Source organism: Girardinichthys multiradiatus, chromosome 4, assembly GCF_021462225.1.
Source record: "Girardinichthys multiradiatus isolate DD_20200921_A chromosome 4, DD_fGirMul_XY1, whole genome shotgun sequence".
Taxonomy (NCBI): domain Eukaryota; kingdom Metazoa; phylum Chordata; class Actinopteri; order Cyprinodontiformes; family Goodeidae; genus Girardinichthys; species Girardinichthys multiradiatus.
In genome coordinates, this window is record NC_061797.1 from 6,712,149 (window position 1) to 6,736,019 (window position 23,871).

At 40.4% G+C, this 23,871-nt stretch overlaps 1 protein-coding gene across 1 annotated transcript in view; it reads right to left on the minus strand.

Annotated features, from left to right (window-relative positions):
• LOC124867304 (neural-cadherin-like) overlaps positions 1-23,871 on the minus strand; it is a 260,114-nt gene that overhangs the window by 82,197 nt on the left and 154,046 nt on the right. The window contains exon 21 of the mRNA XM_047363684.1: positions 7,461-7,725. Within this exon, the coding sequence (XP_047219640.1) occupies positions 7,461-7,725 (265 nt within the window). The remainder of the gene's footprint in view (positions 1-7,460; positions 7,726-23,871) is intronic.

Consider the following 23,871-nt stretch of genomic DNA (forward strand, 5'->3'; position numbering starts at 1 on the left):
CTGTGGATAATTGGGACACACTACGCACTCAAACCCATCAACGGGAATGCGCAATTCAGGGACACAAGGGTAGAAGTGAGAGTATTGGGACAGGGTCTTCGCGTTGCGCATGCGCTGTCACACTCCTCACCGCCAATAAACGTATAGTGCCGGTGTTACGTCGATTCGCGTTTCCCCATCAGATACGGTTTCCCCAGCGTCTCCTTGCCGCTCACGCGGCCGGCAAAAAAGGCGCGTGCTTGTTGCAGGCTCAGAACCGTCGCGCTGTGCTCGCACCACAGGGGAACTACGGTAACCCTGAAAGCTCAAATGTCGTGTTTCGGAGAAGTCGATCTACATTTGTTTAGCTAGTGTGTTGTTATTAGATAAACTAATATATCATAATTTTATAGATAGATAGATAGATAGATAGATAGATAGATAGATAGATAGATAGATAGATAGATAGATAGATAGATAGATAGATAGATAGATGTAAATATAACAACACATATTTATATACACACACACAGACGTATATATATATATATATATATATATATATATAGTGTATATAAATATGTGTTGTTATATTTACATCTATCTATCTATAAAATTATGATATATTAGTTTATCTAATAACAACACACTAGCTAAACAAATGTAGATCGACTTCTCCGAAACACGACATTTGAGCTTTCAGGGTTACCGTAGTTCCCCTGTGGTGCAAGCACAGCGCGACGGTTCCGAGCCTGCAACAAGCACGCCCCTTTTTTGCCGCGTGAGCGGCAAGGACACGCTGGGGAAACCGTATCTGATGGGGAAACGCGAATTGACGTAACACTGGAATGGGAGGCAATTCAGTCTAAAAGGAATATTAGGAACAGAGGGGAGATAGGGAGGAAATCAAGAGTATTATAAATAAAGCATTGTTCTTATTTTTATGAAATACAAAACTAAAACATAGAATATAGTGGGTGGAGTTATACAATGATGTACAGCAGGTGGCAGTATGCACTTCTGACTTGGTTGCGAACCGCCAGCAGAAGAAGAAGAAGATGCAGCAGCACTAGCGCCAAGATTACGTACAAAGAGCATATATTAACGACATTAAGACATATATAGACTTTCTAACATTACCTGGCTTTGTACCGTAGTTTCTTGGTCCGTTCTTTTGGCGCTAGTGCTGCTGCTTCTTCTTCTCTTCTTCTGCTGGCGGTTCGCAAAAAATTCAGAGGTGCATACTGCCACCTGCTGTACATCATTGTATAATTCCACCCACTATATTCTATGTTTTAGAATCGACTAACAATGCTCCACTAACCAGCCTGAGATCACGTGACACCAAGTCACTGATGTAAATTCATATTCTCAAAGAAAAGAAATCGTATTCACAAACTGTTACAGCATATTGTATTCATAAAGAATAAACCACAACTGTAAACTTGAACTTTGTGTTTGTAATTTCTTGAAGCTGTCACATTTTATTTTGTATTCTTATAGAGAAAATATACAATACCTCTTGTGGATTTTACTTATGCACAACTATTGACTAATATGCACACATTTCCGCCTTTACATACACATTGTTTTTGACAGCGTTATTACCCCATACTGATCTTCTGTGTTTAAAATCCACCCTTCTAATAAAGTTTGCCTTAACTTTAAAAACTTGCAGCTAACCTCCATAGCCTTGGGACAGGGCTTTTAGCTGGCCCGGTAGAACCGTAGGACAGGCACGTTGGACTCCTTGAGTGGCCCTGATGCGGCGGGGTAGCTCTTGCTACCTGGACTTACACACAGAAAGGCGTGCGATGCTGTCCCGGCCTTCTTTTCCAGGCCGTGGGGGAAAAACGCTTTGATTAGGCCTGCTTCTGGAGGCCTCAGAAGAAAAGCCAAGTCAAGCTTGTCTTATTACACCCTTTATGAATGAATGCCGGATACTCAAACAGCAAATAACTTAACTTTGTTGCATATGATCATGTGATCATATGACATTCTTGGATCCAGTTTGAAGAGTTATGTCTGCTTGCCAGCAAGAGACATTAGCGCGCTGTCTCTCCTTCCAGCTCCGCTAGGGACATGCGTGGAAGAGGTCTATTTGTTGGAATGCGGGGTTTTTATTCACACATGGACGTCACGGGAAGTCCGCTGTCCTCCTGTTCTCGTTCCTGGCTGAGCTGGAAGTAGGTTACTGTGATTTATTTAGAAAATTCCAGAAAAGGATCAAACTGGCCTTAAATATTGTAATTCATGGCAGGACCCAACAACAGTAACCCTGGAGGAGCTGCGGAGAACCACAGCTCAGGTGGGAGAATCTGTTGACAGGACATCTCATGCTTCTACACCACACAAATCTGGCCTTTATGAAAAATGGTGAGAATTAATATTTTTTAAAAGAAGCCAAAAAATGCAACTTTTTGGTCTGCATCTATAAAGCTGTGAAACATGGTGGTGGCAGCATCTATTAGAGGGTGCAAAAGACTTGAGACAAGGGTGGAGCTTCACTTTCCAGCAGGAAGATGCTAAATGAGGCTACAAGCTACATTAGCATGGTTTGGATCAAAGCATTATTGTGTGTTAGAATGGCCTAGTCAAAGTCCAAACCTAAGTCAAATTAAAAATCTGCAGCAATGCTAAAATATTCACGTTCACAGATGCTTTTGATCCAATTTGACTGAACCTAAGCTGACACGCAAATAGAACGGATACAAAAAGAAAATCATTCCCTGGATGAGTAAAGCTAGTAGAGCCATGTCTAAAAAGACTTAAAACTGTAATTGCAAGGAAAGGTTTTGTTAAACTAATTTTTAAATCATAAATCATTTTTCCTCCATGTCACGGTAACACACTTGTTTTTGGCAGTCTTTTATATAAAATTCCAATAAAATACCTTGAAGTATATTGCGGAAAAATGTAGCTTCATACCCTTGGAAAAAAAAGAACAAATATGTTTGCAAAGCAGTGTATGATCTTCAACTAGCCACACAACTGAGCACTGTTAGTGAGCATTTAACCAACTCTGGTGAAGCACATCAACCAGTGCATTTGAGTGAATTAGCCATTAAAGTGTAATTTCAATCATTCATTAACACTTGGAAATGTCACAATCCCACCCTGATGAGTGCATGTGAATATATAAAAGGATCTATTTTTGGCGGTGCCTGTTAGATGAAAAAACATACTTCTTAACCCATCTCATACGCACTTGATGGCAAAACAACCCGTTTACCTTTGCTCTGTGACACATCAAACATGTCACATCATATTTAAAGCTTTATGCTCAGTTCCAAACCTCCACTGACACACGTATGAAAGATGCCCTGCCAAATCTTTTTTGGAATATGATTGCATTTCTCTGTGTGAGATACTTTTTGTTTAGCTGTTCGGTGTCACCTGAGATGCTTTGCTATGTTTGTTACTTGGGCCATGAAAAACATGTTTCCAACCTTTTCCTTTTGAGCCATTTATTTACAATGTTTAGGATAAAGGTTTACTTATTTCATGCTTTGTAATGATAGCATTGATGGTAGTTCAAACCACTTATATTTGAGCAGTTGACCCCATAAACAGGCTTAAAAAATAAATAAATGTTGAGTTCTAATTCACAAATGAGTTTCACAGACAAGCACAGATGAATTCATGACAAAAATCAGAGGTGCAACTGATCTAAACATGTGCTCTGCTTTCCATCAATTGTTCCACAACAGGCTGATTGATTTATGTGGCCTTTTATCAAAAAAGACCAGACTGTTTCTCTGTAGGATTACATCCAACACTGGAGATAAAATAAGAAACACTGGAGGAACATAGCTTTTTGTTACCAGTCATATTTCAACTTGGGTGCTACCTTAAAGATTCTAATCTATATTTTTAACAAATTAAATCTAATTATTTTTTCATTGTATACCAAAAAATATGCCACAAAACAACATGAGGTTTCCCAAGGATCTATAACATACATCTAAAAAGTATTTGCCTCCTTAGAGATTGCTGCTGTTTTTGCTTTTTTGCCCTTGTTAAATCAGCAATTAACTGTAATTATCCACACTTTATTGGTTCAATTTCACAAGTCACACCCAGTCCTGATAACTGTCTGACATGTACAATCAAGAAACTGTCTGACAGCAACACATCAAAGATTACTCCTAGCGCAGAGCGTCGATTCATCCAGGGGGTCACATAAGAATTACAGAACAACTTCTAAAGTGATGCAGGCTAGGTCAGTGTTCATGATTTAACAATAAGAAAACTGCTATCCATATTTTCCCAGGTTATCTTGATCTCATAAAAAATTGTTTAATAATCTGCAAGCTACAAAAAAGCAAAAACGGGAGAAATCTGTAAAGGGCACATACTTTTTCATGGCACTATATCACTGTGAAAAATCATGAAATACAAAGAAAAAATACATAAAGGCACAAAAAGGTTTAATGATGTAAAACACATAATCAAACAAATTCAGAATTTTAAGAGCTTGAGACAGAAAGCTGTGTGGCAGTCTGGTGGTTCTGCTGCACTCCCTGATGGCAGTTTGAAGAGTTAATGAAATATGTGGGAGAATTCTCAGATCAGGTCTCGGCGGTTCTTATAGGAGCTCTAAAAGAGACAGGGTAGTTCCGATGACCTTCTTGCTCCTCTCACTACCCTATGCAGGGCCCTCCTGTCTGCCATATTGCAGCTGGAGTACAAGGCTGAGGTGCCGTATTTCAACACACTGTTCGGTGCAGGTGAGGAGTGATGGTTGCTTCAGTTTCCTCAGAAAGTGCAACCTCTGCTGGGGACAATTAAAAAAAACTTCATTCATTCCACGCTCTTTACAAGACACTTGATGATGCAAAGGGGCTGTGTGCTCAGGTCGTGACCTCCAGAAGTCAGTGATCATCTTGTTGGGACCCACAGCCATGAATTTCAACATTAAACTCCGGCACGGACCTTTCTGGAACTTTCAAAATGAAGTGCATTAACCTTCTTCTGGCACAGCCAGGAAACGGGATAACTGCGGACTTCCTGTGACGCCACTACCCAAATAAAAGCACAGCAGTTGCTACATCCGCCCTCTTCCACACCGGTGACCATCGTGATAGGAGGGGAACAAAGCGCGCTGATGTCTCTTTGCTGGCAAAAAGACATAATCTCTTCAAACTGGATCCAAGAGTGTCATACGATCATCGATCATATGCACAAGATAAGTATGAGTGGAGCACTGTTGTGTACCCGGTGATTTCATTCATGAACGGGGAAATTAAGGTGTAAGAGTTGCTTACCTTTTCTCTCTGAAGCCCCCGCAGAAGCAAAACTGTGTCGCAGAGAAATCCCCAGTAGAGAAGCTGTTTCTACAAGCCGAGTCTGAAGGAAGGACAACGCCTGCACCACCGTGTTTACGGTAACGAACAGCTGGTTGACGGACAGAACGAGCCGTCTTTCAAGCCACAGCTCCAGAGGTCAGGTTAGCTGAAAGCTAACCCTTTTGTTCACTGTGGATACCTTCTTCAAACTTCATCGCCCCTTGGACAACATTTCCTCACCATGGTCAGAGGTTAGGTTTGGGCAGATTAACAGTTAGGATGAAATAATCTAAACATTTTCATTTATGAAATTTGTTTTTGTGAAACTCGGCTATCTTAGTGCTAGCAGGCTATCTGCAGCACACGTGCCCGGTTTGTGTACTTCGTATGTTTATAAAGTTAAGACAAACTTTATTTAATGGTGATTTTTAAACAGAACATTGATCATGACGCGCCGTCCGCGCTTATGCATTTTAACCCTTATATTAACGGAAGTATTTTAAAGGTGTGTGTTTGTTTCTGGTGCTAAGCTATCCGCTTCTTTGTTAGCTCAACTAACCGGTAAGAACACATGCTGGCTACTGAAGAGTATTTAACAGAAAGGTTGTTGATTTTCAAGCTAGTGAGTAATAGTCCCTGAACATCATTTACTAGATTTGATAACTAAGTAAACACCATTAAGCTCCATTTTTCCAGAAAGATTTGGCTCTTTTCCAAAATACTCCCTTAATAATATTTCTTCAAATATTATTTGAATAAATGAAGGCAGCTAATTAGACACCGTTGAGAATTGGTCATCCAGAAAGTTGGTTTTATTCAGCATATCATTCTTTAAAATATTATTTCATTAAAATAATATTTTATCTGATCTTGCATTGTGAAGGGTGGTCTAAATGTTGCTGATTATTTCCTAAGTTAGTTCCAAGACTAACTTAACTTCATTTCCAGATTCTTCAAGATAATCCTTGGTTCTCAAACATAAATAACATTGCATGTTAATGTTGCATCACTCTTTTGGTCATAATTTCCAATCATCTTTAATCAACTTGTTTATATTATACATAGCCCATTAATCCTCCCTATTCTTTAATTCTGCTTGGTCGTTTAGTTGGATTGTTTTAGCATAGTAAAGAGTTTGTTGATTGAAATATGTTTGACTTTGAGTTGACTTATTTTTGTTAATAAATTCTTGTATTTTAAGAAATTGTGTGAATTCATTCCATGTGTGTGCAGAGTTTATGCTGTTCAATAATGTCAGAGCTCGTCTCACACCTTTCTATTTTGTCTTAATACCATTGCCTTACTGGGCCGGTATTCACAGGACAACCCTTAACAGACTGAAATATTATTTGATAAAAATTAAAATATTAATATTAAATATTAAATAATATTCTCAGATTCATAATCACAACAATCTCCTTTTGTTGTCCATGCTGAGCACCATGTTGTTGTGTCTGAACAAGGCCTCTAGCTGTTTGACTTGCTTCCTGAAAACTGAATCCTCATTTCAAGGAGTGACTTTCACTACTATGGTACCACCTGTACATTTCATTTTCAGGTTTTCTTCATGTGTTGATGCACAGTGTGTATTAGCACTGTGTAAGGCAAGGATGTTTAGCAGTCTAACTGCGGTTAAGGTATTTTGCATAGAAGAACAGATGTGCAACTCAGGTGGGCTGAATACCAATGCACTTCTCAAACTTGATGAAGATGAACAAAGAGGAAAACCATGTGTCATTTTCCTTTCTCTTCACAACTATCTACTGCTGTGTTGGTCAATAACATGACATCCCAGTAAAAACATGGATGTTTGTGGCTGCAATGTGACACAATCTGAAAAGGGGCGTAATTACTTTGCAAGGCCTTTGTAACCATATCTGTAGACCCTGACTAGGACGTGAAAAGACATGATTGACGAGGTTTCATTAGAATGCTCAGCAAGTGGTAATAGAAACATTGTGTGATGGGACAGACCAATTTATTTAAGTTACAATCAGACTTGATGATTCCCAAAAATATTGGAAAAGCATTCCAAGAGGAGTTCCACAGGGAGCTCCACATGGAGTTTAAAAACATGTACAAACACAAAATCTTTCATGGCTCTTGACCTTACTTGACCTTAAAACCTGCTGTTTGCAGGTATCAAGATAGTATGCACACTATGCACAGAAACATTAAACGAATTGTACCCACCTTGAAAGCTCTTGTTGATATCAAAAGGGAAGGAGTTTCCTAACATCACAGCAGTGGCGTCGATGATGATTTGCCGGCTTCTGCCCTGTGATCCTTTCACCTCCCGCTTTCCTCCACCACCATCCAGCCGTAACGTAATCTCATTGTCATGTCTATCCAAAAACACCTCATGCCACTCGCCGTTGTCAAGGCGATAGCTAGGCAGAGTTAGGTTGTAGCCACCGTCACCGAGGTTGTAGAAAACGCAAAGAAGGCCCTGAAAGATCTGCAGAAGGAAAACAGAACATAAGAAGGGAATGGAACAATATGGATACTTGCATAGTTTGTAAAACAGTTTGTTAATAAAACTGCAGTAAAATGCTGACCTCACAAGCAACATGTTTTATTTTTAGATGTTATTAAAGATGTTCCATCAACTGAAAATGAAAACTCTAACAGATCAACAGCAACACAAACAAAACAATTAAGTCGATTCTCTGGCTCAATTAGTAAATGATTACAATACCAATCATCATGGTGATTATTCTGTGAAACAGATAAAATGTTGCATGATAAAAATAATGTCTAATGTTGACCAGGATTGTCACTTGCTTCAACTCAAGCCTCAAATCTGAACTTGATTTAAGTCCCTCAAATTTGTCCCCTCACAGACTTCTTTTGCTTTTGTTCCTTTTTACACTTAAATGTTTCAGGTCGTAAAAACAAATTTTATCATCAAAGAAAGATAACCTTAGTAAAGTATTTATTAAGGTAGACGTTATCCAACCCAATTTACTCGTACTTGTACTCGTCGTCTTCCGCTTATCCAGGACCGGGTCGCGGGGGCAGCAGACTCAGCAGAGACACCAAGATGTCCCTCTCCCCAGACACCTCCTCCGGGGGGAGCCCAAGGCGTTCCCAGGCCAGCCAAGAGACATAGTCCCTCCAGCGTGTCCTGGGCCATCCCCTGGGCCTCCACCTGGTGGGACGTGCCTGGAACACCTCCCGAGGAAGGCGTCCAGGAAGCATCCGGTATAGATGCCCGAGCCACCCCAACTGACTCCTCTCGATGTGGAGGCGTAGCGGCTCTACTCCGAGCCCCTCCCGGATGGCTGAGCTCCTCACCCTATCTCTTAGGGAGTGCCTGGCCACCCTACGGAGGAAGCTAATCTCAGCCACTTGTATCCGGGATCTCGTTCTTTCGGTCATGACCCAAAGTTCATGGCAATAGGTGAGGGTAGGAACGTAGACCGACCAGTAAATCAAGAGCTTCGCTTTTCAGCTCAGCTCTCTCTTCACCACAACGGACCGGCACAGCGTCCCCATTACTGCGGCGGCCACACCGATCCATCTGTCAATCTCCTGCTCCATTCTCCCCTCACTCGTGAACAAGACCCCGAGATACTTGAACTCCTCCACTTGAGGCAGGAACTCCCCTCCAACCTGAAGAGGACAAGCCACCTTTTTCCGGTCAAGTACCATGTCCTCTGACTTGGAGGAGCTGATCTTCATCCCAGCCGCTTCACACTCGGCTGCGAGCTGGCACAGCGCATGCTGTAGGTCTTGGCTAGAGGGGGCCAGCAGGACCACGTCATCTGCAAAAAGAAGAGACCAAATCCACTGGTCCCCAAACCAGACCCCCTCCGGCCCTTGGCTGCGGCTAGAAATCCTGTCCATAAAAGTTATGAACAGGACCGGTGACAAAGGGCAGCCCTGCCGGAGTCCAACATGCACCGGGAACAAGTCCGACTTAGTGCCGGCAATGCGGACCAAACTCCTGGTCTGCTCGTACAGGGACCGGATGGCCCCTAATTAAGGGCCCCAGATTCCATACTCCTAGAGCACCCCCCACAAGGCATCACGAGCCACACAGTGGAATGCTTTCTCCAGGTCCACAAAACACATGTGAACCGATTGGGCAAAGTCCCATGAACCCTCGAGTACCCTGTAGAGGGTATAGAGCTGGTCCAGTGTTCCACGGCCGGGACCAAAACCACACTGCTCCTTCTGAAGCCGAGGTTCGACTATCGGCCGGACTCTCCTCTCCAATACCCTGGCGTAGGCCTTACCAGGGAGGCTGAGCAGTGAGGTCCCCCTGTAGTTGGAACACACCCTCCGGTCATCCTTCTTATGACCACCCCAGTCTGCCAGTCCAGAGGCACTGTCCCCGACCGCCACACAATGTTGAAGAGGCGTGTCAACCATGACAGCCCCACAACATCCAGAGATTTGAGGTACTCAGGGTGGATCTCATCCACCCCCGAAGCCTTGCCACCACGGAGCTTTTTAACCACCTCGGTGACTTCAGCCTGGGTGATGAAAGCGTCCAACCCCGAGTCCCCAGCCTCTGTTTCCACCAGGGAATGCGTGATGGCAGGATTGAGGAGATCCTGGAAGTACTCCTTCCACCACCCGATAATGTCCTCAGTTGAGGTCAGCAGCCTCCCACCTTCACTATAAACAGTGTTGGCGAAGCACTGCTTCCCCCTCCTGAGGCGCCTGACGGTTTGCCAGAATCGCTTCGAGGCCAACCGGTAGTCCTTCTCCATGGCCTCACCAAACTCCTCCCAGGCCCGGGTTTTTGCCTCTGCCACAGCCCGGGCCGCAGCACATTTGGCCTCACTGTACCAGTCAGCCGCCTCAGGAGTCCCACAAGCCAACCACAGCCGATAGGAGTCCTTCTTCAGCTTGACAGCATCCCTTACTGCCGGTGTCCACCACCGGGTTCTGGGATTGCCGCCGCGACAGGCACCGGAGACCTTACGGCCGCAGCTACGGGCAGCGGCATCGACAATAGATGCGGAGAACATGGTCTACTCGGACTCTATGTCTCCAACATCCCCCGGAATCTGGTCAAAGCTCTCCCTGGTGTGGGAGTTGAATACATCCCTGGCCGAGGGCTCCGCCAGGCATTCCCAGCAGACCCTCACTATGCGCTGCCATGTCTGTCCGGCGTTCTCCTCCTCCAGTAGATCCAACTCACCACCAGGTGGTGATCAGTGGACAGCTCAGCCCCTCTCTTCACCCGAGTGTCCAAAACATGCAGCCGAAGGTCTGATGATACAACAACAAAGTCGATCATTGACCTCCTGCCTAGGGTGTCCTGGTGTCAAGTGCACTGATTGACACCCTTATGTTTGAACATGGTGTTCATTATGGACAATCCATGACTAGCACAGAAGTCCAATAACAAAACACCGCTCGGATTCAGATTGGGGAGGCCATTCCTCTCGATCACGCCTCTCCAGGTGACACTGTCATTTCCCACGTGGGCGTTGAAGTCCCCCAGCAGAATAATGGAGTCCCCAGGAGGGGCACTATCCAGCACCCCCGACAGGGACACCAAGAAGGCCGGGTACTCCACACTACTGCTCGGCCCGTAGGCCGAAACAACAGTCAGAGACCTATCCCCAACCAGAAGGCGCAGGGATGTGACCCTCTCATCCACTGGGGTAAACCCCAACACGAGACGGCTGAGCTGGGGGGCAACAAGCAAACCCACACCAGCCCGCCGCCTCACCCCGTGGGCCACTCCAGAGTAAAAGAGAGTCCAACCCCTCTCAAGTCCAACCCAATTTAGCCCTGCTTAAAAAAGTAAGTGCATATTGTTACATCATAAATAAATTATAATTACCCACATTGTTGGAAAGTTGTGCTCTATTTCAATACCTGAGAGTGGCCAGTCTACTAAAATACCTGCAAGACCACTTCAGTAACTCATCCAGGCGGTCTCAAGAGAACCCAGAACAACATGAAAAGAAATGTGGGTCACAGTTGCCTCAATTAAAAGCCTCTTTAACAAAACATTTCCATTATAAAAAGGCAAAGACAAGCTTCATCTGAGGTCCCTCTGGCCATTCATAAATCACAAGTAAAAACTGTGATATCCTGCACAGCTGTGAGGTTTCAAAAAAGAAGCTGTCAGTGCGGGACGTCAGCAGGTGTGGTGCAGCATTTATGTCAGTAATAAGCATATAATCTGCACTGGGAATCTCCCCTTACCATTGTTTTCAAAAGAAAAAAGCATTGACGAACTAAGTACAGTGATTTTGTTGTTGATCTAGCAAATGCTTTAGATTGAATAATAAATTTTACCTTCTTGCTCTTCTCATTGGAAATTATTTCTAGGTCTTCTTTACGCCTTTAAATTCTGTTGCTGGCTGGCTGCACAAAATCTTGACCCACCAAGCTGCCTTTCCCCTACAAGTCATCTTATACGGGACGGTGACTACCGTGCTTGACTAATCAGGGTGTAACAGAGGCAGGCAGACTTCTACCACCTCACCAAATCGGTCCTTTCCCAGAACACATTGACACAACAAAAAGATGATTTAATCCCACCAAAGGGGCTCTTCCTTGTGAAACAACAAGGAAAAGCCTGAACAAAAATAGCATTAATGCTAGAGTTCCAAAGCAAAAACCATGGTTAAGGACTCAATACCTTTTAGATTATTCTACAATCTTTCATTAAATGAGAACAAGTACAAAAACAGGCTGTTTTCTGCCCTGCAGCAAAGCAGACAGAATAATCATGCAGTTGAGTTATGTATTCTGGTAACTCTTACAGGTAATTAATTTACCATAAAAATAACATGATATATATCAAAGAAAAGGTGGCAAAAATCATCCATGTCTCAGTTGTCAAATTTGTACAAGTAAAACACCTTAAAAACCTGATTTATGCTGAAATTGCTCTTCACCCAAAGATCTTCCTGATAGAACAAGAACTTTATTTGAAAGAATACTTAAAAAAAAAAAAACGTTTGTAACCGTGTCCTGTGCGGCAGAGTAGCACTCAGAATTATTGTTTGAGTGCCAAGAAGAAGCCCAACAGATTTACTTTCACAAGTAGAGAACTACGGCTGACACTTTAATGCTCTGCTTGATATTTATAAAATAAACTTTATTAGAAACTGCTTTGGGATTATTTCACTTGTAATGGAGATGGAAACGAAAAGGGAACAAAAAGAAGCAAGAAAGAGAGAGAGGTGTGGCAAAAAAAGGAAAAGGGAGAGAAGGAGAAACTAGATAAATAGAGGAGAGAAAGACAGGTGAAGATAACACTCTAGAAGACTGCTTCTACACCTGCAGAAACATATATAACAGCATTCCTACCGTAAAATGAATGCAAGATGTATTAGTGGTAAGTCCGGCTCAATATAGAACATCTGTGTATCTGTTAACAGCTGAATCTAAACACCTTTGGGTGTAAGTGTGCTTATGTGTATAAGGTTTCTCCATAAAAATATGCAATAGCGAATGTGAGGAGCCAAAGCAAAAGCAGTGCACAAAGCCCCCACCAGCCTCCCAAAAATATGGCCCTCTCATGAAAATGCACCCCCTCAAAAAGAAGACCCACAGCTTTCAAACCCAAGAACACATGCCCGACACCCATACACCAGCCAGAAATAGCCACGCGAGTGAACCCACACTGAAGCCCACAAATGGCAGAGAGCTCACAGAGCCAAAGCCCACCGAGAAGCCAAGACAGCTCCACCTCGAGAACAACTCCGGGTGCCACTCCTGTCAGCTAAGAACAGGAAACTGAGCCCACAATTCACACAGGCTCACCAACATCAGACAATAGAAGATTGGAAAAACGCTGCCTTGTCTGATAAGTCTCGATTTCTGCTGCGACATTCAGATGGTAGGGTCAGAATTTGGCATCAACAACATGAAAGCATGGATCCATCCTGCCTTGTATCAACGGTTCAGGCTGGTGGTGGTGGTGTAATGGTGTGGGGGATATTTTCTTGGCCCACTTTGGGCCCTTTAGTACCAACTCAGCATCGTGTCAATGCCACAGCCTGCCTGAGTATTGTTGCTGACCATGTCCATCCCTTTATGACCACAGTGTACCCATCTTCTGATGGTTACTTCCAGCAGGATAACGTGCCATGTCATAAAGCACGAATCATCTCAGACTGGCACCTTTGGGATGTGGCGGAACGGGAGATGTGCATCATGGATGTGCAGCCGACAAATCTGCAGCATCTGTGTCATGTCAATATAGACCAAACTCTGAGGAATGTTTCCAGTACCTTGTTGAATCTATGACACGAAGGATTAAGGTAGTTCTGAAAGCAAAAGGGGGTCCAATTCGGTACCAGCAAGATGTATCTAATAAAGTGGCCGGTGAGTGTATAGTACTATTTAAAAGTAGAATATTGCACATCAGAGATCAGTTATTTACTTGTTATATTTAAATCTTTTAATCTACAGTATTTATTAATTTGGAGGGACTTCCTAACCTTTCCATTGAGTGCTTTATATCATACTTTTAAAAATGGCTTAAAGGTATCAAGTTTTTGAAAAAATATCATATCGTATAATATCTAACTCTCATAGAAATCAAATGTAACACAACCCACTGTTACCCAGTTATACAGTCATACATATTTTTAGAAATTAATAATTTTCAAAAATGTGAATGACCCTGTATAAAAAACACTGTCCACTGATAAAGTTTAACAAATACAAAAAATAGAATACCCTCTGACTTTTAGTGATAAGAATATTGAAAATTACAACATGAATAAATATACAATTATTACAAATGTTTCATAAATCCTGCATCAGATTTGTCCAAATACATCCTTGAAACATCCAGCACTGCACAGAAGTTTGACAAAATTAATGAATAGAAATCCACACTCAATGATCTTCACTGCCATTACAGAAAAAGATAAATTTGAATCAGTAAATAATTTAAGAACAAAACCGCCACTGATTTACATGGTATTGATATGTCCTTGGTAAAATATGTAATAGAGGGGATTTGAAAACCACCAATATAAATCAGTAACCTTTCATTTCAAATGGGTTCAGTTCCTTATAAAATGAAACTTGCTAAAGTAATCCCATTATACAAAAATGTGCATCAGTGTTTTAACTACAGACCTAAATCCCTGCTACCACACTTCTCAAAGGTATTAGAAAATCTGTTTAATAATAGATTGAAAACATTTTTAGAAAAGCATAAGTTAATCAATAAAAGTCAACATGGTTTCTAATGTAAACAATCAAAACATTAGCCATACTTGAAGCTATGGATGAAATAACTACTGTGACTGGCAATAAGAAAATTGCTGTTGCTCTATTGTTAACATGAACAAAGCTTTAGCACAATAAATAATGATTTACTGAATATTAAAATAGTATGGTACATGAAAACAATTTCCTTGGTATAATTATTGATGACAAACTAAAATGGAAAGCTCACATCAAACAAACATAAGAATCTAACCAAATATACTGTTTATTCAGAACTCATTAGACTCTCCGAAACCTTGTTTGAAAATGTCTTCTGTTGTTCGGTTTTCTTTCTAGCTCTGAGGCAAAGAGATTAAAAGGGTTTGATCTGGGATCTTGCGAGAATAAAAGTACAGATACTTATCCCTTTCTCTGTTGCGGTACCTTTACCACATATTACTCTTACAACAAACCTGGTGTCACTCTGAGGAAGAAATTATGCCTCTTTTCCACTGGCTCTTTTTAGGCGGCGGGGTTCCAATCTACTTTGTCTTGCTATGCTCGGCAAAGAACCTGTCGTGTTTCCATTCAGTGCACTGTGCCACAATTGTTTTATGTGGTCTGTGCACCAGAATAGCACTCAGAATTGTTGTCTGAGTGCCAAGAAGAAGCACAATAGTTTTACCTTTACAAGTAGAACATTTCAACTGTCGCTATAATGGTCCATTTTATTTAAATAAAGAACGAATTAGAAATTTTTTTAGGACTATTCCGAATGCAATGGACACAGAGATGGAAACGAAAAGGAGAAAAAAAGGGAGAACGGTGGGACAAAAAGTCAAAAGGGAGAGGGGATAATAATAGAGGAGAGAAAGAATAGAGATTCTGCTTCTCGCCTGCATAAAGAGAGAGACAAAGAAGAAAAAAAACCCACAGGAACAAACAACAAATGCATAAATAACAAGAACGTTACTGAAAAGTATACGGTCCTAATGTGGGATGTGTTAAACACCTGAATCTATGTGTGAGGGCGTGGTGTATTTAACATTTCTCTATAAGAATATTCAATACCAGGTGAGAGGAGCCACAGACTGCCCCCCCGGACTCAAGGTGGATGGAGACATTCAAAGCCCGAGCCCGAACGATCCCAGCCCAGACTCCCCATCTTGACCCCAGCCCCCATCGACCCTCAACCTCATCTAGAGACGGGGCCACAAATAAACAAAAACAAAACCAACCTTCTTTCGTTCATCCTTCAGGCATGGTTTATTATTTGTAAGTAGTAAAATTATATTTCGATTTGACCCGCTCTGGCCATTAATATTACTGTAGTTGCTCTTGAGTTGTATTTTTCCAACTTTTCCCACTACCTCTTCAAAAACCTTCTCATTTCTCCTCGCCCTATGGGCAATCAGTGAAAAGCAGTCTGTTCATGTCACTTGCTTACCTGCTTTGAGAAGGAACGAAAAAACTAGATGACTGTACGGAAAAAAACAGTAATGGAAATGCTTGCAAAGCGAGCTGAGTTTAATGGAAGCCTCAGTACAGCTTCCCAGCTGCAAAGTACAGGGGCGGCAGCATCATGTGTGTGTGTTTTGGAACAGGAGGGACTGGTGAACTTCACAAAATAGATGGCATCATGAGAAAAGAATATCATGTTTAAATATTGAAGCAAGATCGCAAGACAACAGCCAGGAAGCCAAAGCTTAAGGACATTTAGGTCTTCCAAATAGAAAATGAGCCTAGGCATACCACAAAATCAGTTACTAAGTGGGTAAGTCCAACAAAAATCAATGTTTTGGAGTGGCCATCACAAGTCCTTATGTCAGTCCCACAGACAATTTGTGGGCAGAGCTAAACAGGTGTGTAAGTAAGGTGGGCTACAAAGCTGACTCAGTTACACCAGTTTTGTCAGGAGGAATGGGCCTAAAGTCCTGTAAAATATTGTATGAAGCTTGCAGAAGAAGACCAAAAATGTTTGACCCGTACAGTCTAAAATGCAATTCTACCATTTGCCAAACTTAGAAAAAACGTCTTTAAAAATAAATTATATCTTGGCTCATTATTCTGGCATTTATCAAATAGAAATAGCTTTAGTAATACTAACTGATCTAAAATAGGAAAAATAGTCTGTTTATTCATACAGATTTACAGAAATAATACAAGTAATAAATAGACAGAAAGGAAAGAACTGAAACATGACCAAAAAGACTAAAAACAAAGTAAATACCAGACAGTGACATTTAATTTGACATTGTCATTCAGTGTTTAACCATGTCTATCTTCTGGAAATAACTGGTTGAGCATTTACTATGTCTAACTGTACTGTCTTTCATCCAGTAGACTATAAAACTGGCACAGAGCTGTTTAGCTATCTGCTTAGATATGTTTATTTTCTAGATAATGCCACTGAATGAACTACTACTGCCAATAATGTTTTTCCTTTCTTTAATGTAGAAAGTACTGCTGGATCAGTGCTTCTGTGTTCTTATGTTTGTATGCTCTGTCTAAAACCTCCAGTCAGTGGCAGTGGATGGCCGCTCACACTGAGCCTGGTTCTGCTGGAGGTTTCTTCCTGTTAAAAGGGAATTTTCCTCTTAACTGTTGCTACATGCATGCTCAGTATGAGGGATTGCTGCAAAGTCAACACCAGTGACTGTCCACTGTCTCTACATGCTCTTCCAGGAGGAGTGAATGCTGCAAGTCACTGACTGGATGCAATCTGCTGGGTTTCCTTAGATAGAAAAACTTTTTAACCATTTGAATAATAAACAAAATTCCAAGGCATTGTTTGATAACAGAATTAATTTGGAATGTATGTTTTAATCTGTTTGTATGATTGGATGGAATTCACTTTTTACTGTGAAGTGCCTTGGGACAACATGTGGTGAATTGTTGCCATAAACAAACTGAATTAAATGGAAAGAAAAAGGTTATGTGTGTTTTTATACAGTGTATATAAACACCTGGTTTCAACTGTATGCCAGTGTACAGAAAGCAGGTGCAAAGTTTACTAGATAAAAAGTTAGAAAGAGTAACTATTAACACGTTTATTTCAATAAACTGAACTCAGATCCAACGACAAAAAAGAGACGCTTTTTCTTCTCATTCACGCAGCACGGAGGGCTGGGAATCCAGGAAGGGTGGGGGATTAGAGTTGGATCGAGATGGAATATGTCCGAAGGCTGTTTTAAGAAAGACAGAGTGGTGGGTGAGTTGTCCTCATTTCAATTTCAAACTGATCCTCCAAGTGTCCCACTGAGCATAATTTCCTCCCCTCCATCTTTGTCTACCACTGCTGCCATGTAAACAGAGAGCTGAGATGAGAAGGGCAGGGAAACTGAGACAAAGCAGGAGAGATGTGAAGGGGACGTGGGTGGGCACCATAAACTTCACCACTTCTTAGCATAATAAAGATAAATCAGGTTTCTGAAGATGACCTTGATCAAAAATGCAGATCATTACTCTAACTTTAGTTACCTTAATACCAATGGCCATGTCTCTGCTTTTTCATCCATTCCGCTCACATATATCTCTCCTAATTCATGCGTTAAGATTACCCACTTTTTCTTTTAATAAGAAGTTGGGTAAAATGTTGGACAGCTGAGCTCTAAGGTTGTTTGGCTGGGGATCGACACTCATTCTAAGGCTCTATTATAAGGTAATAATTATTTTCACAATCCACCAGGGCAGTACTTTTAAACAGACATGCTCACAGCCACCTGATTTAACCCCAATTAAAGCAGAACAGAGTGGTGTGATTTGACTCTGGCTTTGCTCCCTGGGTAGCATTATAAGAATGTGGTAGATGGTGTGACTAGTGTCTGCAGGAGCAGTTTTCATTTTGTTTGTAGGAATGTGTGCCATGCCAAGTTGCAGGCAGCAGCTGCACAGAAGGGAAACTTTAGTCCTTTAGATGCTTTTTTAATTCTGCAGCGTTTTAGCATTGCAGACATACAGATAACATCCTAATCTAAACACACATCTAATGATTGCTTAAGTGTTAATTCTGAGATTTTAATAATTCATTTAGGCAGTACTTATTTTGGTTCAAGAGATGAGCATCATTTTTTTATTAGTTTTTGTTTTTTCTGCCTATGCGCATTCCCGCCAAATTACTTCAATTTATTAGTTTCCTTGATAAGTAATTTAGATACTGGACCTGGTTCAGACAAACACCAAACATAAATAGAAATAATCCTGTCATTCCCACTACTCGCACTACTTTAATGCTCAATTCAACATACAAGCACATGTGAACCGAGGTTTCCCTGCACCATCAGTGACTTTGATGGCGTATACATTGTGAACAGTCCTTTGTCCAGGTGGGATCATTACACAGTAGGCATGGGCCGCCATGAGATTTTCACAGTAGGATTACCGTGAGCAAAAATACTATGGTTTTATGGTATCACAAAATTAAAAAATTTATTTTAGAACAAAACAGCCAGGCCATGGTGTGCCTCATTATATGGCGCCATGTATGGCATACCATATACGGCATTGAAACAGCTGTCTGGGATATGATTCCCAACCCTGGGCCATTTACAATTGTAACACTACTACTGCTAAAATAATATTGATTATTACAGATATAATAATGTTGTATATGATATTTATTTATTGTAAAGAGTCTGATGAAGTTTGAGTCAGTGTCAGCTAAAACAGTAGGTCATTTTGAGACTTTTTCTTGTTTGTAAAGATGTAGACTGTTGGGCAAGACTAAAGCTAAATATGGAATGAGTAGAATTATATATGTTCTTATTGCTCAGAAAAGTAACGCCTATTGCAATTCTGCTACTCATGGAGTAACACTGAAAGGTAATATTAGCTGGCAAATATGCAGTGCCTGCTTACTTACCTAGTCTTCTCTCGTAATGAGATAGAATTTTGCCATACCAGTTTAACTTTCAAAAGAGTATTACCTTAATAACAGTAATGGGCAGCATCCTTTAGTTTCACAAAATAACTTTCCACCAAAGCAGGGACAGTCTACTGACTAAATAAATGAAGTACAAGGTGGCTCTTGGTAAAAGCCTTTATGTGAGTTCTTAGCATCTTAAGGACTACAATTTGTTTGTAATTTTCAGAGCTTTAGTTTGATGTATTACTGGGTACATACTGATAAAAGGGTTTCTAAGTACAGATGTAATTAGGTGACTATGGAGCAACTTACAAAAATAAGTAATTCTTTGAAAACAACATCTGCCAAATTGCACAAGCAGATATATTTTTAATTCTAACAAAGGTTCAGCTGACCAACAGTGAGGAGCATTGACAAATGTGGTCAAGTATTTCATTCTTTTATGCAGAAAGCCTAGTAAAAATAAATGAACTCAGCAGTGTGACCTTTTCAAAGCAGCAAAATGACAGAGCAGCATTTTAATGCCTTATCCTAATCAGTGAATGTCAGGTTATAAACCGTGCCTGTGACTTTGAAGAAATGGAAATGGCATTACCTGGGTAAGACAAAATAGATGCCAACTTTTTTCTCTAAGGGAATGGTGATTATTTTATTAACTCTTGTGTAACCTTAATGAAGGTGCTGGCACTAATAACTGGAGAAAACCTTCACTTTAGATTTCAAAAAGGGTTTTAAAAAAATGTTTTACGATATGATGGCCTGAGTTGATAAACTGTCTTTTCCTTGAGCAGGAATGTGGTGAGCATTACTTGTAAAGAGTATTCACCCAATACAAAGTCTATGATAAACTATATATAATGTTTATAAATGGGAGAATGAATAAATAAATTATGACAGAATTTAATATTAATCATCTAAAGATGTATCTTCACCACATTATGGGCCTGATCTTCAAAAGGTGCTAATTTGCATATACTATAAAGAAATTCCACGTGGAATAAATGGCCATGTTGCATGCAATTTTCAAAGATTGCGCTTGTATGGATAACAGGTGCAAAACCGGTGCAGACCACCCTATTTTAACGAGGAAATTGCATGTGCTACTGGCTGGAACAAGAGGAAAAGTAAACAGATCCTCTGTTGTGTTGCTAGAAATTGTTACGCTGCATCATCATAAATGATCCAGTTGCTGAATTTTTCTTTCTGTTCCGTTCGGTTCCTGCTTTTCTGGACTGTTACAGTTTGTTAACTTTTGTTGTGCTACTCACAGCAGGTTTGTCATCTGCCCTGACAAGATTATTTCTCTTATCTTGCTCAACGTAACTCGCAACAAATTGGCCGATCAATATTAACAATATAAAAGACAAATATGTGTGTTAATTAATTTGTCTCCCTGGATCTTTCAATTCTTTTCAGAGACTCAGGTTCTGTTGTTTGTTTGAGAGTATATGTCTGAAGAGTTCTAAGTTTATCATACACAGCCACAATATCTAAGCATGATCGTAATATTAGCAACATAAAAATAGATTGTTGTAGGAGTTGGCAATCTGTATGTTATAGCATTGCTAATTTTAAAACATAGTGTCACATAACTGACCTGCAAAAAAGTTAAATCGAACATTTAAGTACGTAAAAATACATTATTTTCCAATGATTTTACTAAATTTGTTTTGTTTCTTTTACCAATTGTTTTATGATATACAACATGTTTAATTGTTTAAATTGTTTTTTGGTGACACAAAATACTTTTTACTGCATAAACAAAACCCTCCCCTGGCATATGTTCACATTTAAACAACGTAATCAAACTGATCCAGCTCCGATTGCCCTGCAATGACATAACGTTACTGTCAATAAAGTAATGTGTTTTGTTTAGTGACAAGGTTAAAGCATACGCTGTTTTTGTCACCACATGGAAAAGCTGCCTTAAAATGGTGATTTTTCACCTGCTAAGAAGTGATTTTAGCATCCAGTTTGCAAACGAATGTTTTAATCTGCCTTATAATGTCTTTAGTTCTTTCCTATTAATTATATTATCAACATTAAAGCACAGCGGGTCTTTTGCATGATGGGCGATTACAGGCTGTGAGCGCTTGACCCGTTATGTGCGCATTTGGCCATGATCAGGTTTGTGCGCATTCAGCAGATGATCACTGACAGCGATGTTACGCTGGAATGATGTTGAATGAAGTGTTACAAGGAGTTTTACCATAGGAGAAATATTATGGCTTTTGTTTGTGATTGGCTCCAAATCAAAGCCTAATCCTACATAGAATCCTCTATTCTCATCTATTTTGAATATTTTTTATTTTTGACAACCCAAATCTTTTGGCACATGTAGAGAAGATTCTCTCTCCCTATCATCTGTCATTCTATCTATGTCTCCAAAGTGACAGCAGAAATGTTTGCATCCCAGTTAGCACCTGCATTTCAAACGTGTTAAATCCACACACAAAAATTGCAAACCTTTTCAGTCTTTGAAAATCGCTATGCAGGTGGTAAGGGATGAAATTTGCATATCCTCCTCCCATGAATTTGCGTGGTTGAATCATTATCATTATCATATGTTTTGCATATTCATGAAGGCAGACACACTAAAAAGTTTGCGCCCACAGTTTCACCGATTTTGCACACGCAATCCAATTACCACCTCATTTGTAGATCAGCGTTGCGGACGCAAAGATGTTTGCATGCGGTTTTGTACACACAAACCTTTTGAAGATCAGGCCCTATTTAAGATTTGTCACTTAAAGGGGACATATTGTTTTATATCCTTACTTTTCACATATAAATCATTCCGTTGTGATTTTACATAAAGTTTAACTGCAGTGCTTTGGTCTAAATTTCTTGTTATTGTAGCTCCACAGGTTCCTCTTTTTCCTGTTCTGAGGTGCGTCTGAGAGCAACTCGATTTAGTGCGGTCCCTTTAAATGCTGTTGAGGCACTTCACACCCCACCCCTCCAGGTCGCAAAGCATTCCGCTCCACCCTGTTTGGCTTCTTTTTTTGTAGTTTGATAGCAGTGATATATTTATCTAGCGGCGCAGAAACTTTTTATTCCCAAATTGATTAATGGAATGGATCAATAATGGAAGACTTGTGCATCCAAGCCTTTCATGTTCAGGCCCCAGTCTGACCTAGAGCGAGAGGTGCTACAAACCTGCAGAAATGAATGCATCAAAATGATATTTTATTACTGTATTTACACCCTCTCCGTCCTTACCAAGTAACTACAATATAGAGTGTAGTTTTACTATAGAGCCCATCCTTCTGGATACTGGCGGAGGTTGCTGATGCACTCGTCCTTAAAGTGCTTCATGCAAACAAAGAGGAATTTCCCAACTAATATGGGTACATTTCCATGAAAAATAAAATGTAACCAGGCACTTTGAAGACGTTCTGATGCTGGGGTATGGTGTAATAAATTGTGTGGGTTAATACACCCAACAACGGAACATTTAGTCTTATCCACCTGCAGCTTTGGCATACTTAAGCTTGGACTACCAAATTGCAGCAAGAAATAAAAATATCGAAGTCAGGAAATTGGTTAGCTTGAAGCCCATGACCTTGTTTAGCATTTCCTCAGCAAATACTGTGACATTATAGTTAAAAAATCATAATAGGGAATAAAGAACCCTGAAAGGTTTGAAATATATGACCCCAAACATAAAATAAAGATATCTATGCAGCACCTGGAGTACCTAAATTCAAATGTTCTGCACTCCTAGAGACTCCATGTAGATAACAAAATGTATTTTACGTGCTGAAAAAGTGCATTTTGTATATGTCCCCTTTAAACGTTCAAGTCCCTTTTTGTAAAAACTTAATTTTATATTTTTTCAAGTAATCTTTATCTGATACTAAAATGTGTTTGACTTTGTGAAACATTATAGTGTGACCGAAAAGTAAAGGCTGAAGAAATCTGTAAGGGGCCAAATATCTTTTTCTCCAACATGACATGTAAACTGAAATACATTAAGTGCATGGATACAGCTCATAGATTTTAAATGCTTTCTTAACTTGCTAAACCAAACACAATCAAAGTCCCATGATATTCTGAAAGTATATCCAGCCAAGACTAACTCACACTAATTCCTGATTCGGATTAAAAGCAAACAGAACTATTACGGAGAATAACATAACCCTTGAAGCCAGATGCTTATAAAGGTCCTTCTCAAAATATTAGCATATTGTGATAAAGTTCATAATTTTTCATAGTGTAATGATTAAAATGTAACATTCATATATTTTAGATTCATTGCACACTAACTGAAATATTTCAGGTCTTTTATTGTCTTAATACGGATGATTTTGGCATACAGCTCATGAAAACCCAAAATTCCTATCTCACAAAATTCGCATATCATTAAAAGGGTCTCTAAACGAGCTATGAACCTAATCATCTGAATCAACGAGTTAACTCTAAACACCTGCAAAAGATTCCTGAGGCCTTTAAAACTCCCAGCCTGGTTCATCACTCAAAACCCCAATCATGGGTAAGACTGCCGACCTGACTGCTGTCCAGAAGGCCACTATTGACACCCTCAAGCAAGAGGGTAAGACACAGAAAGAAATTTCTGAACGAATAGGCTGTTCC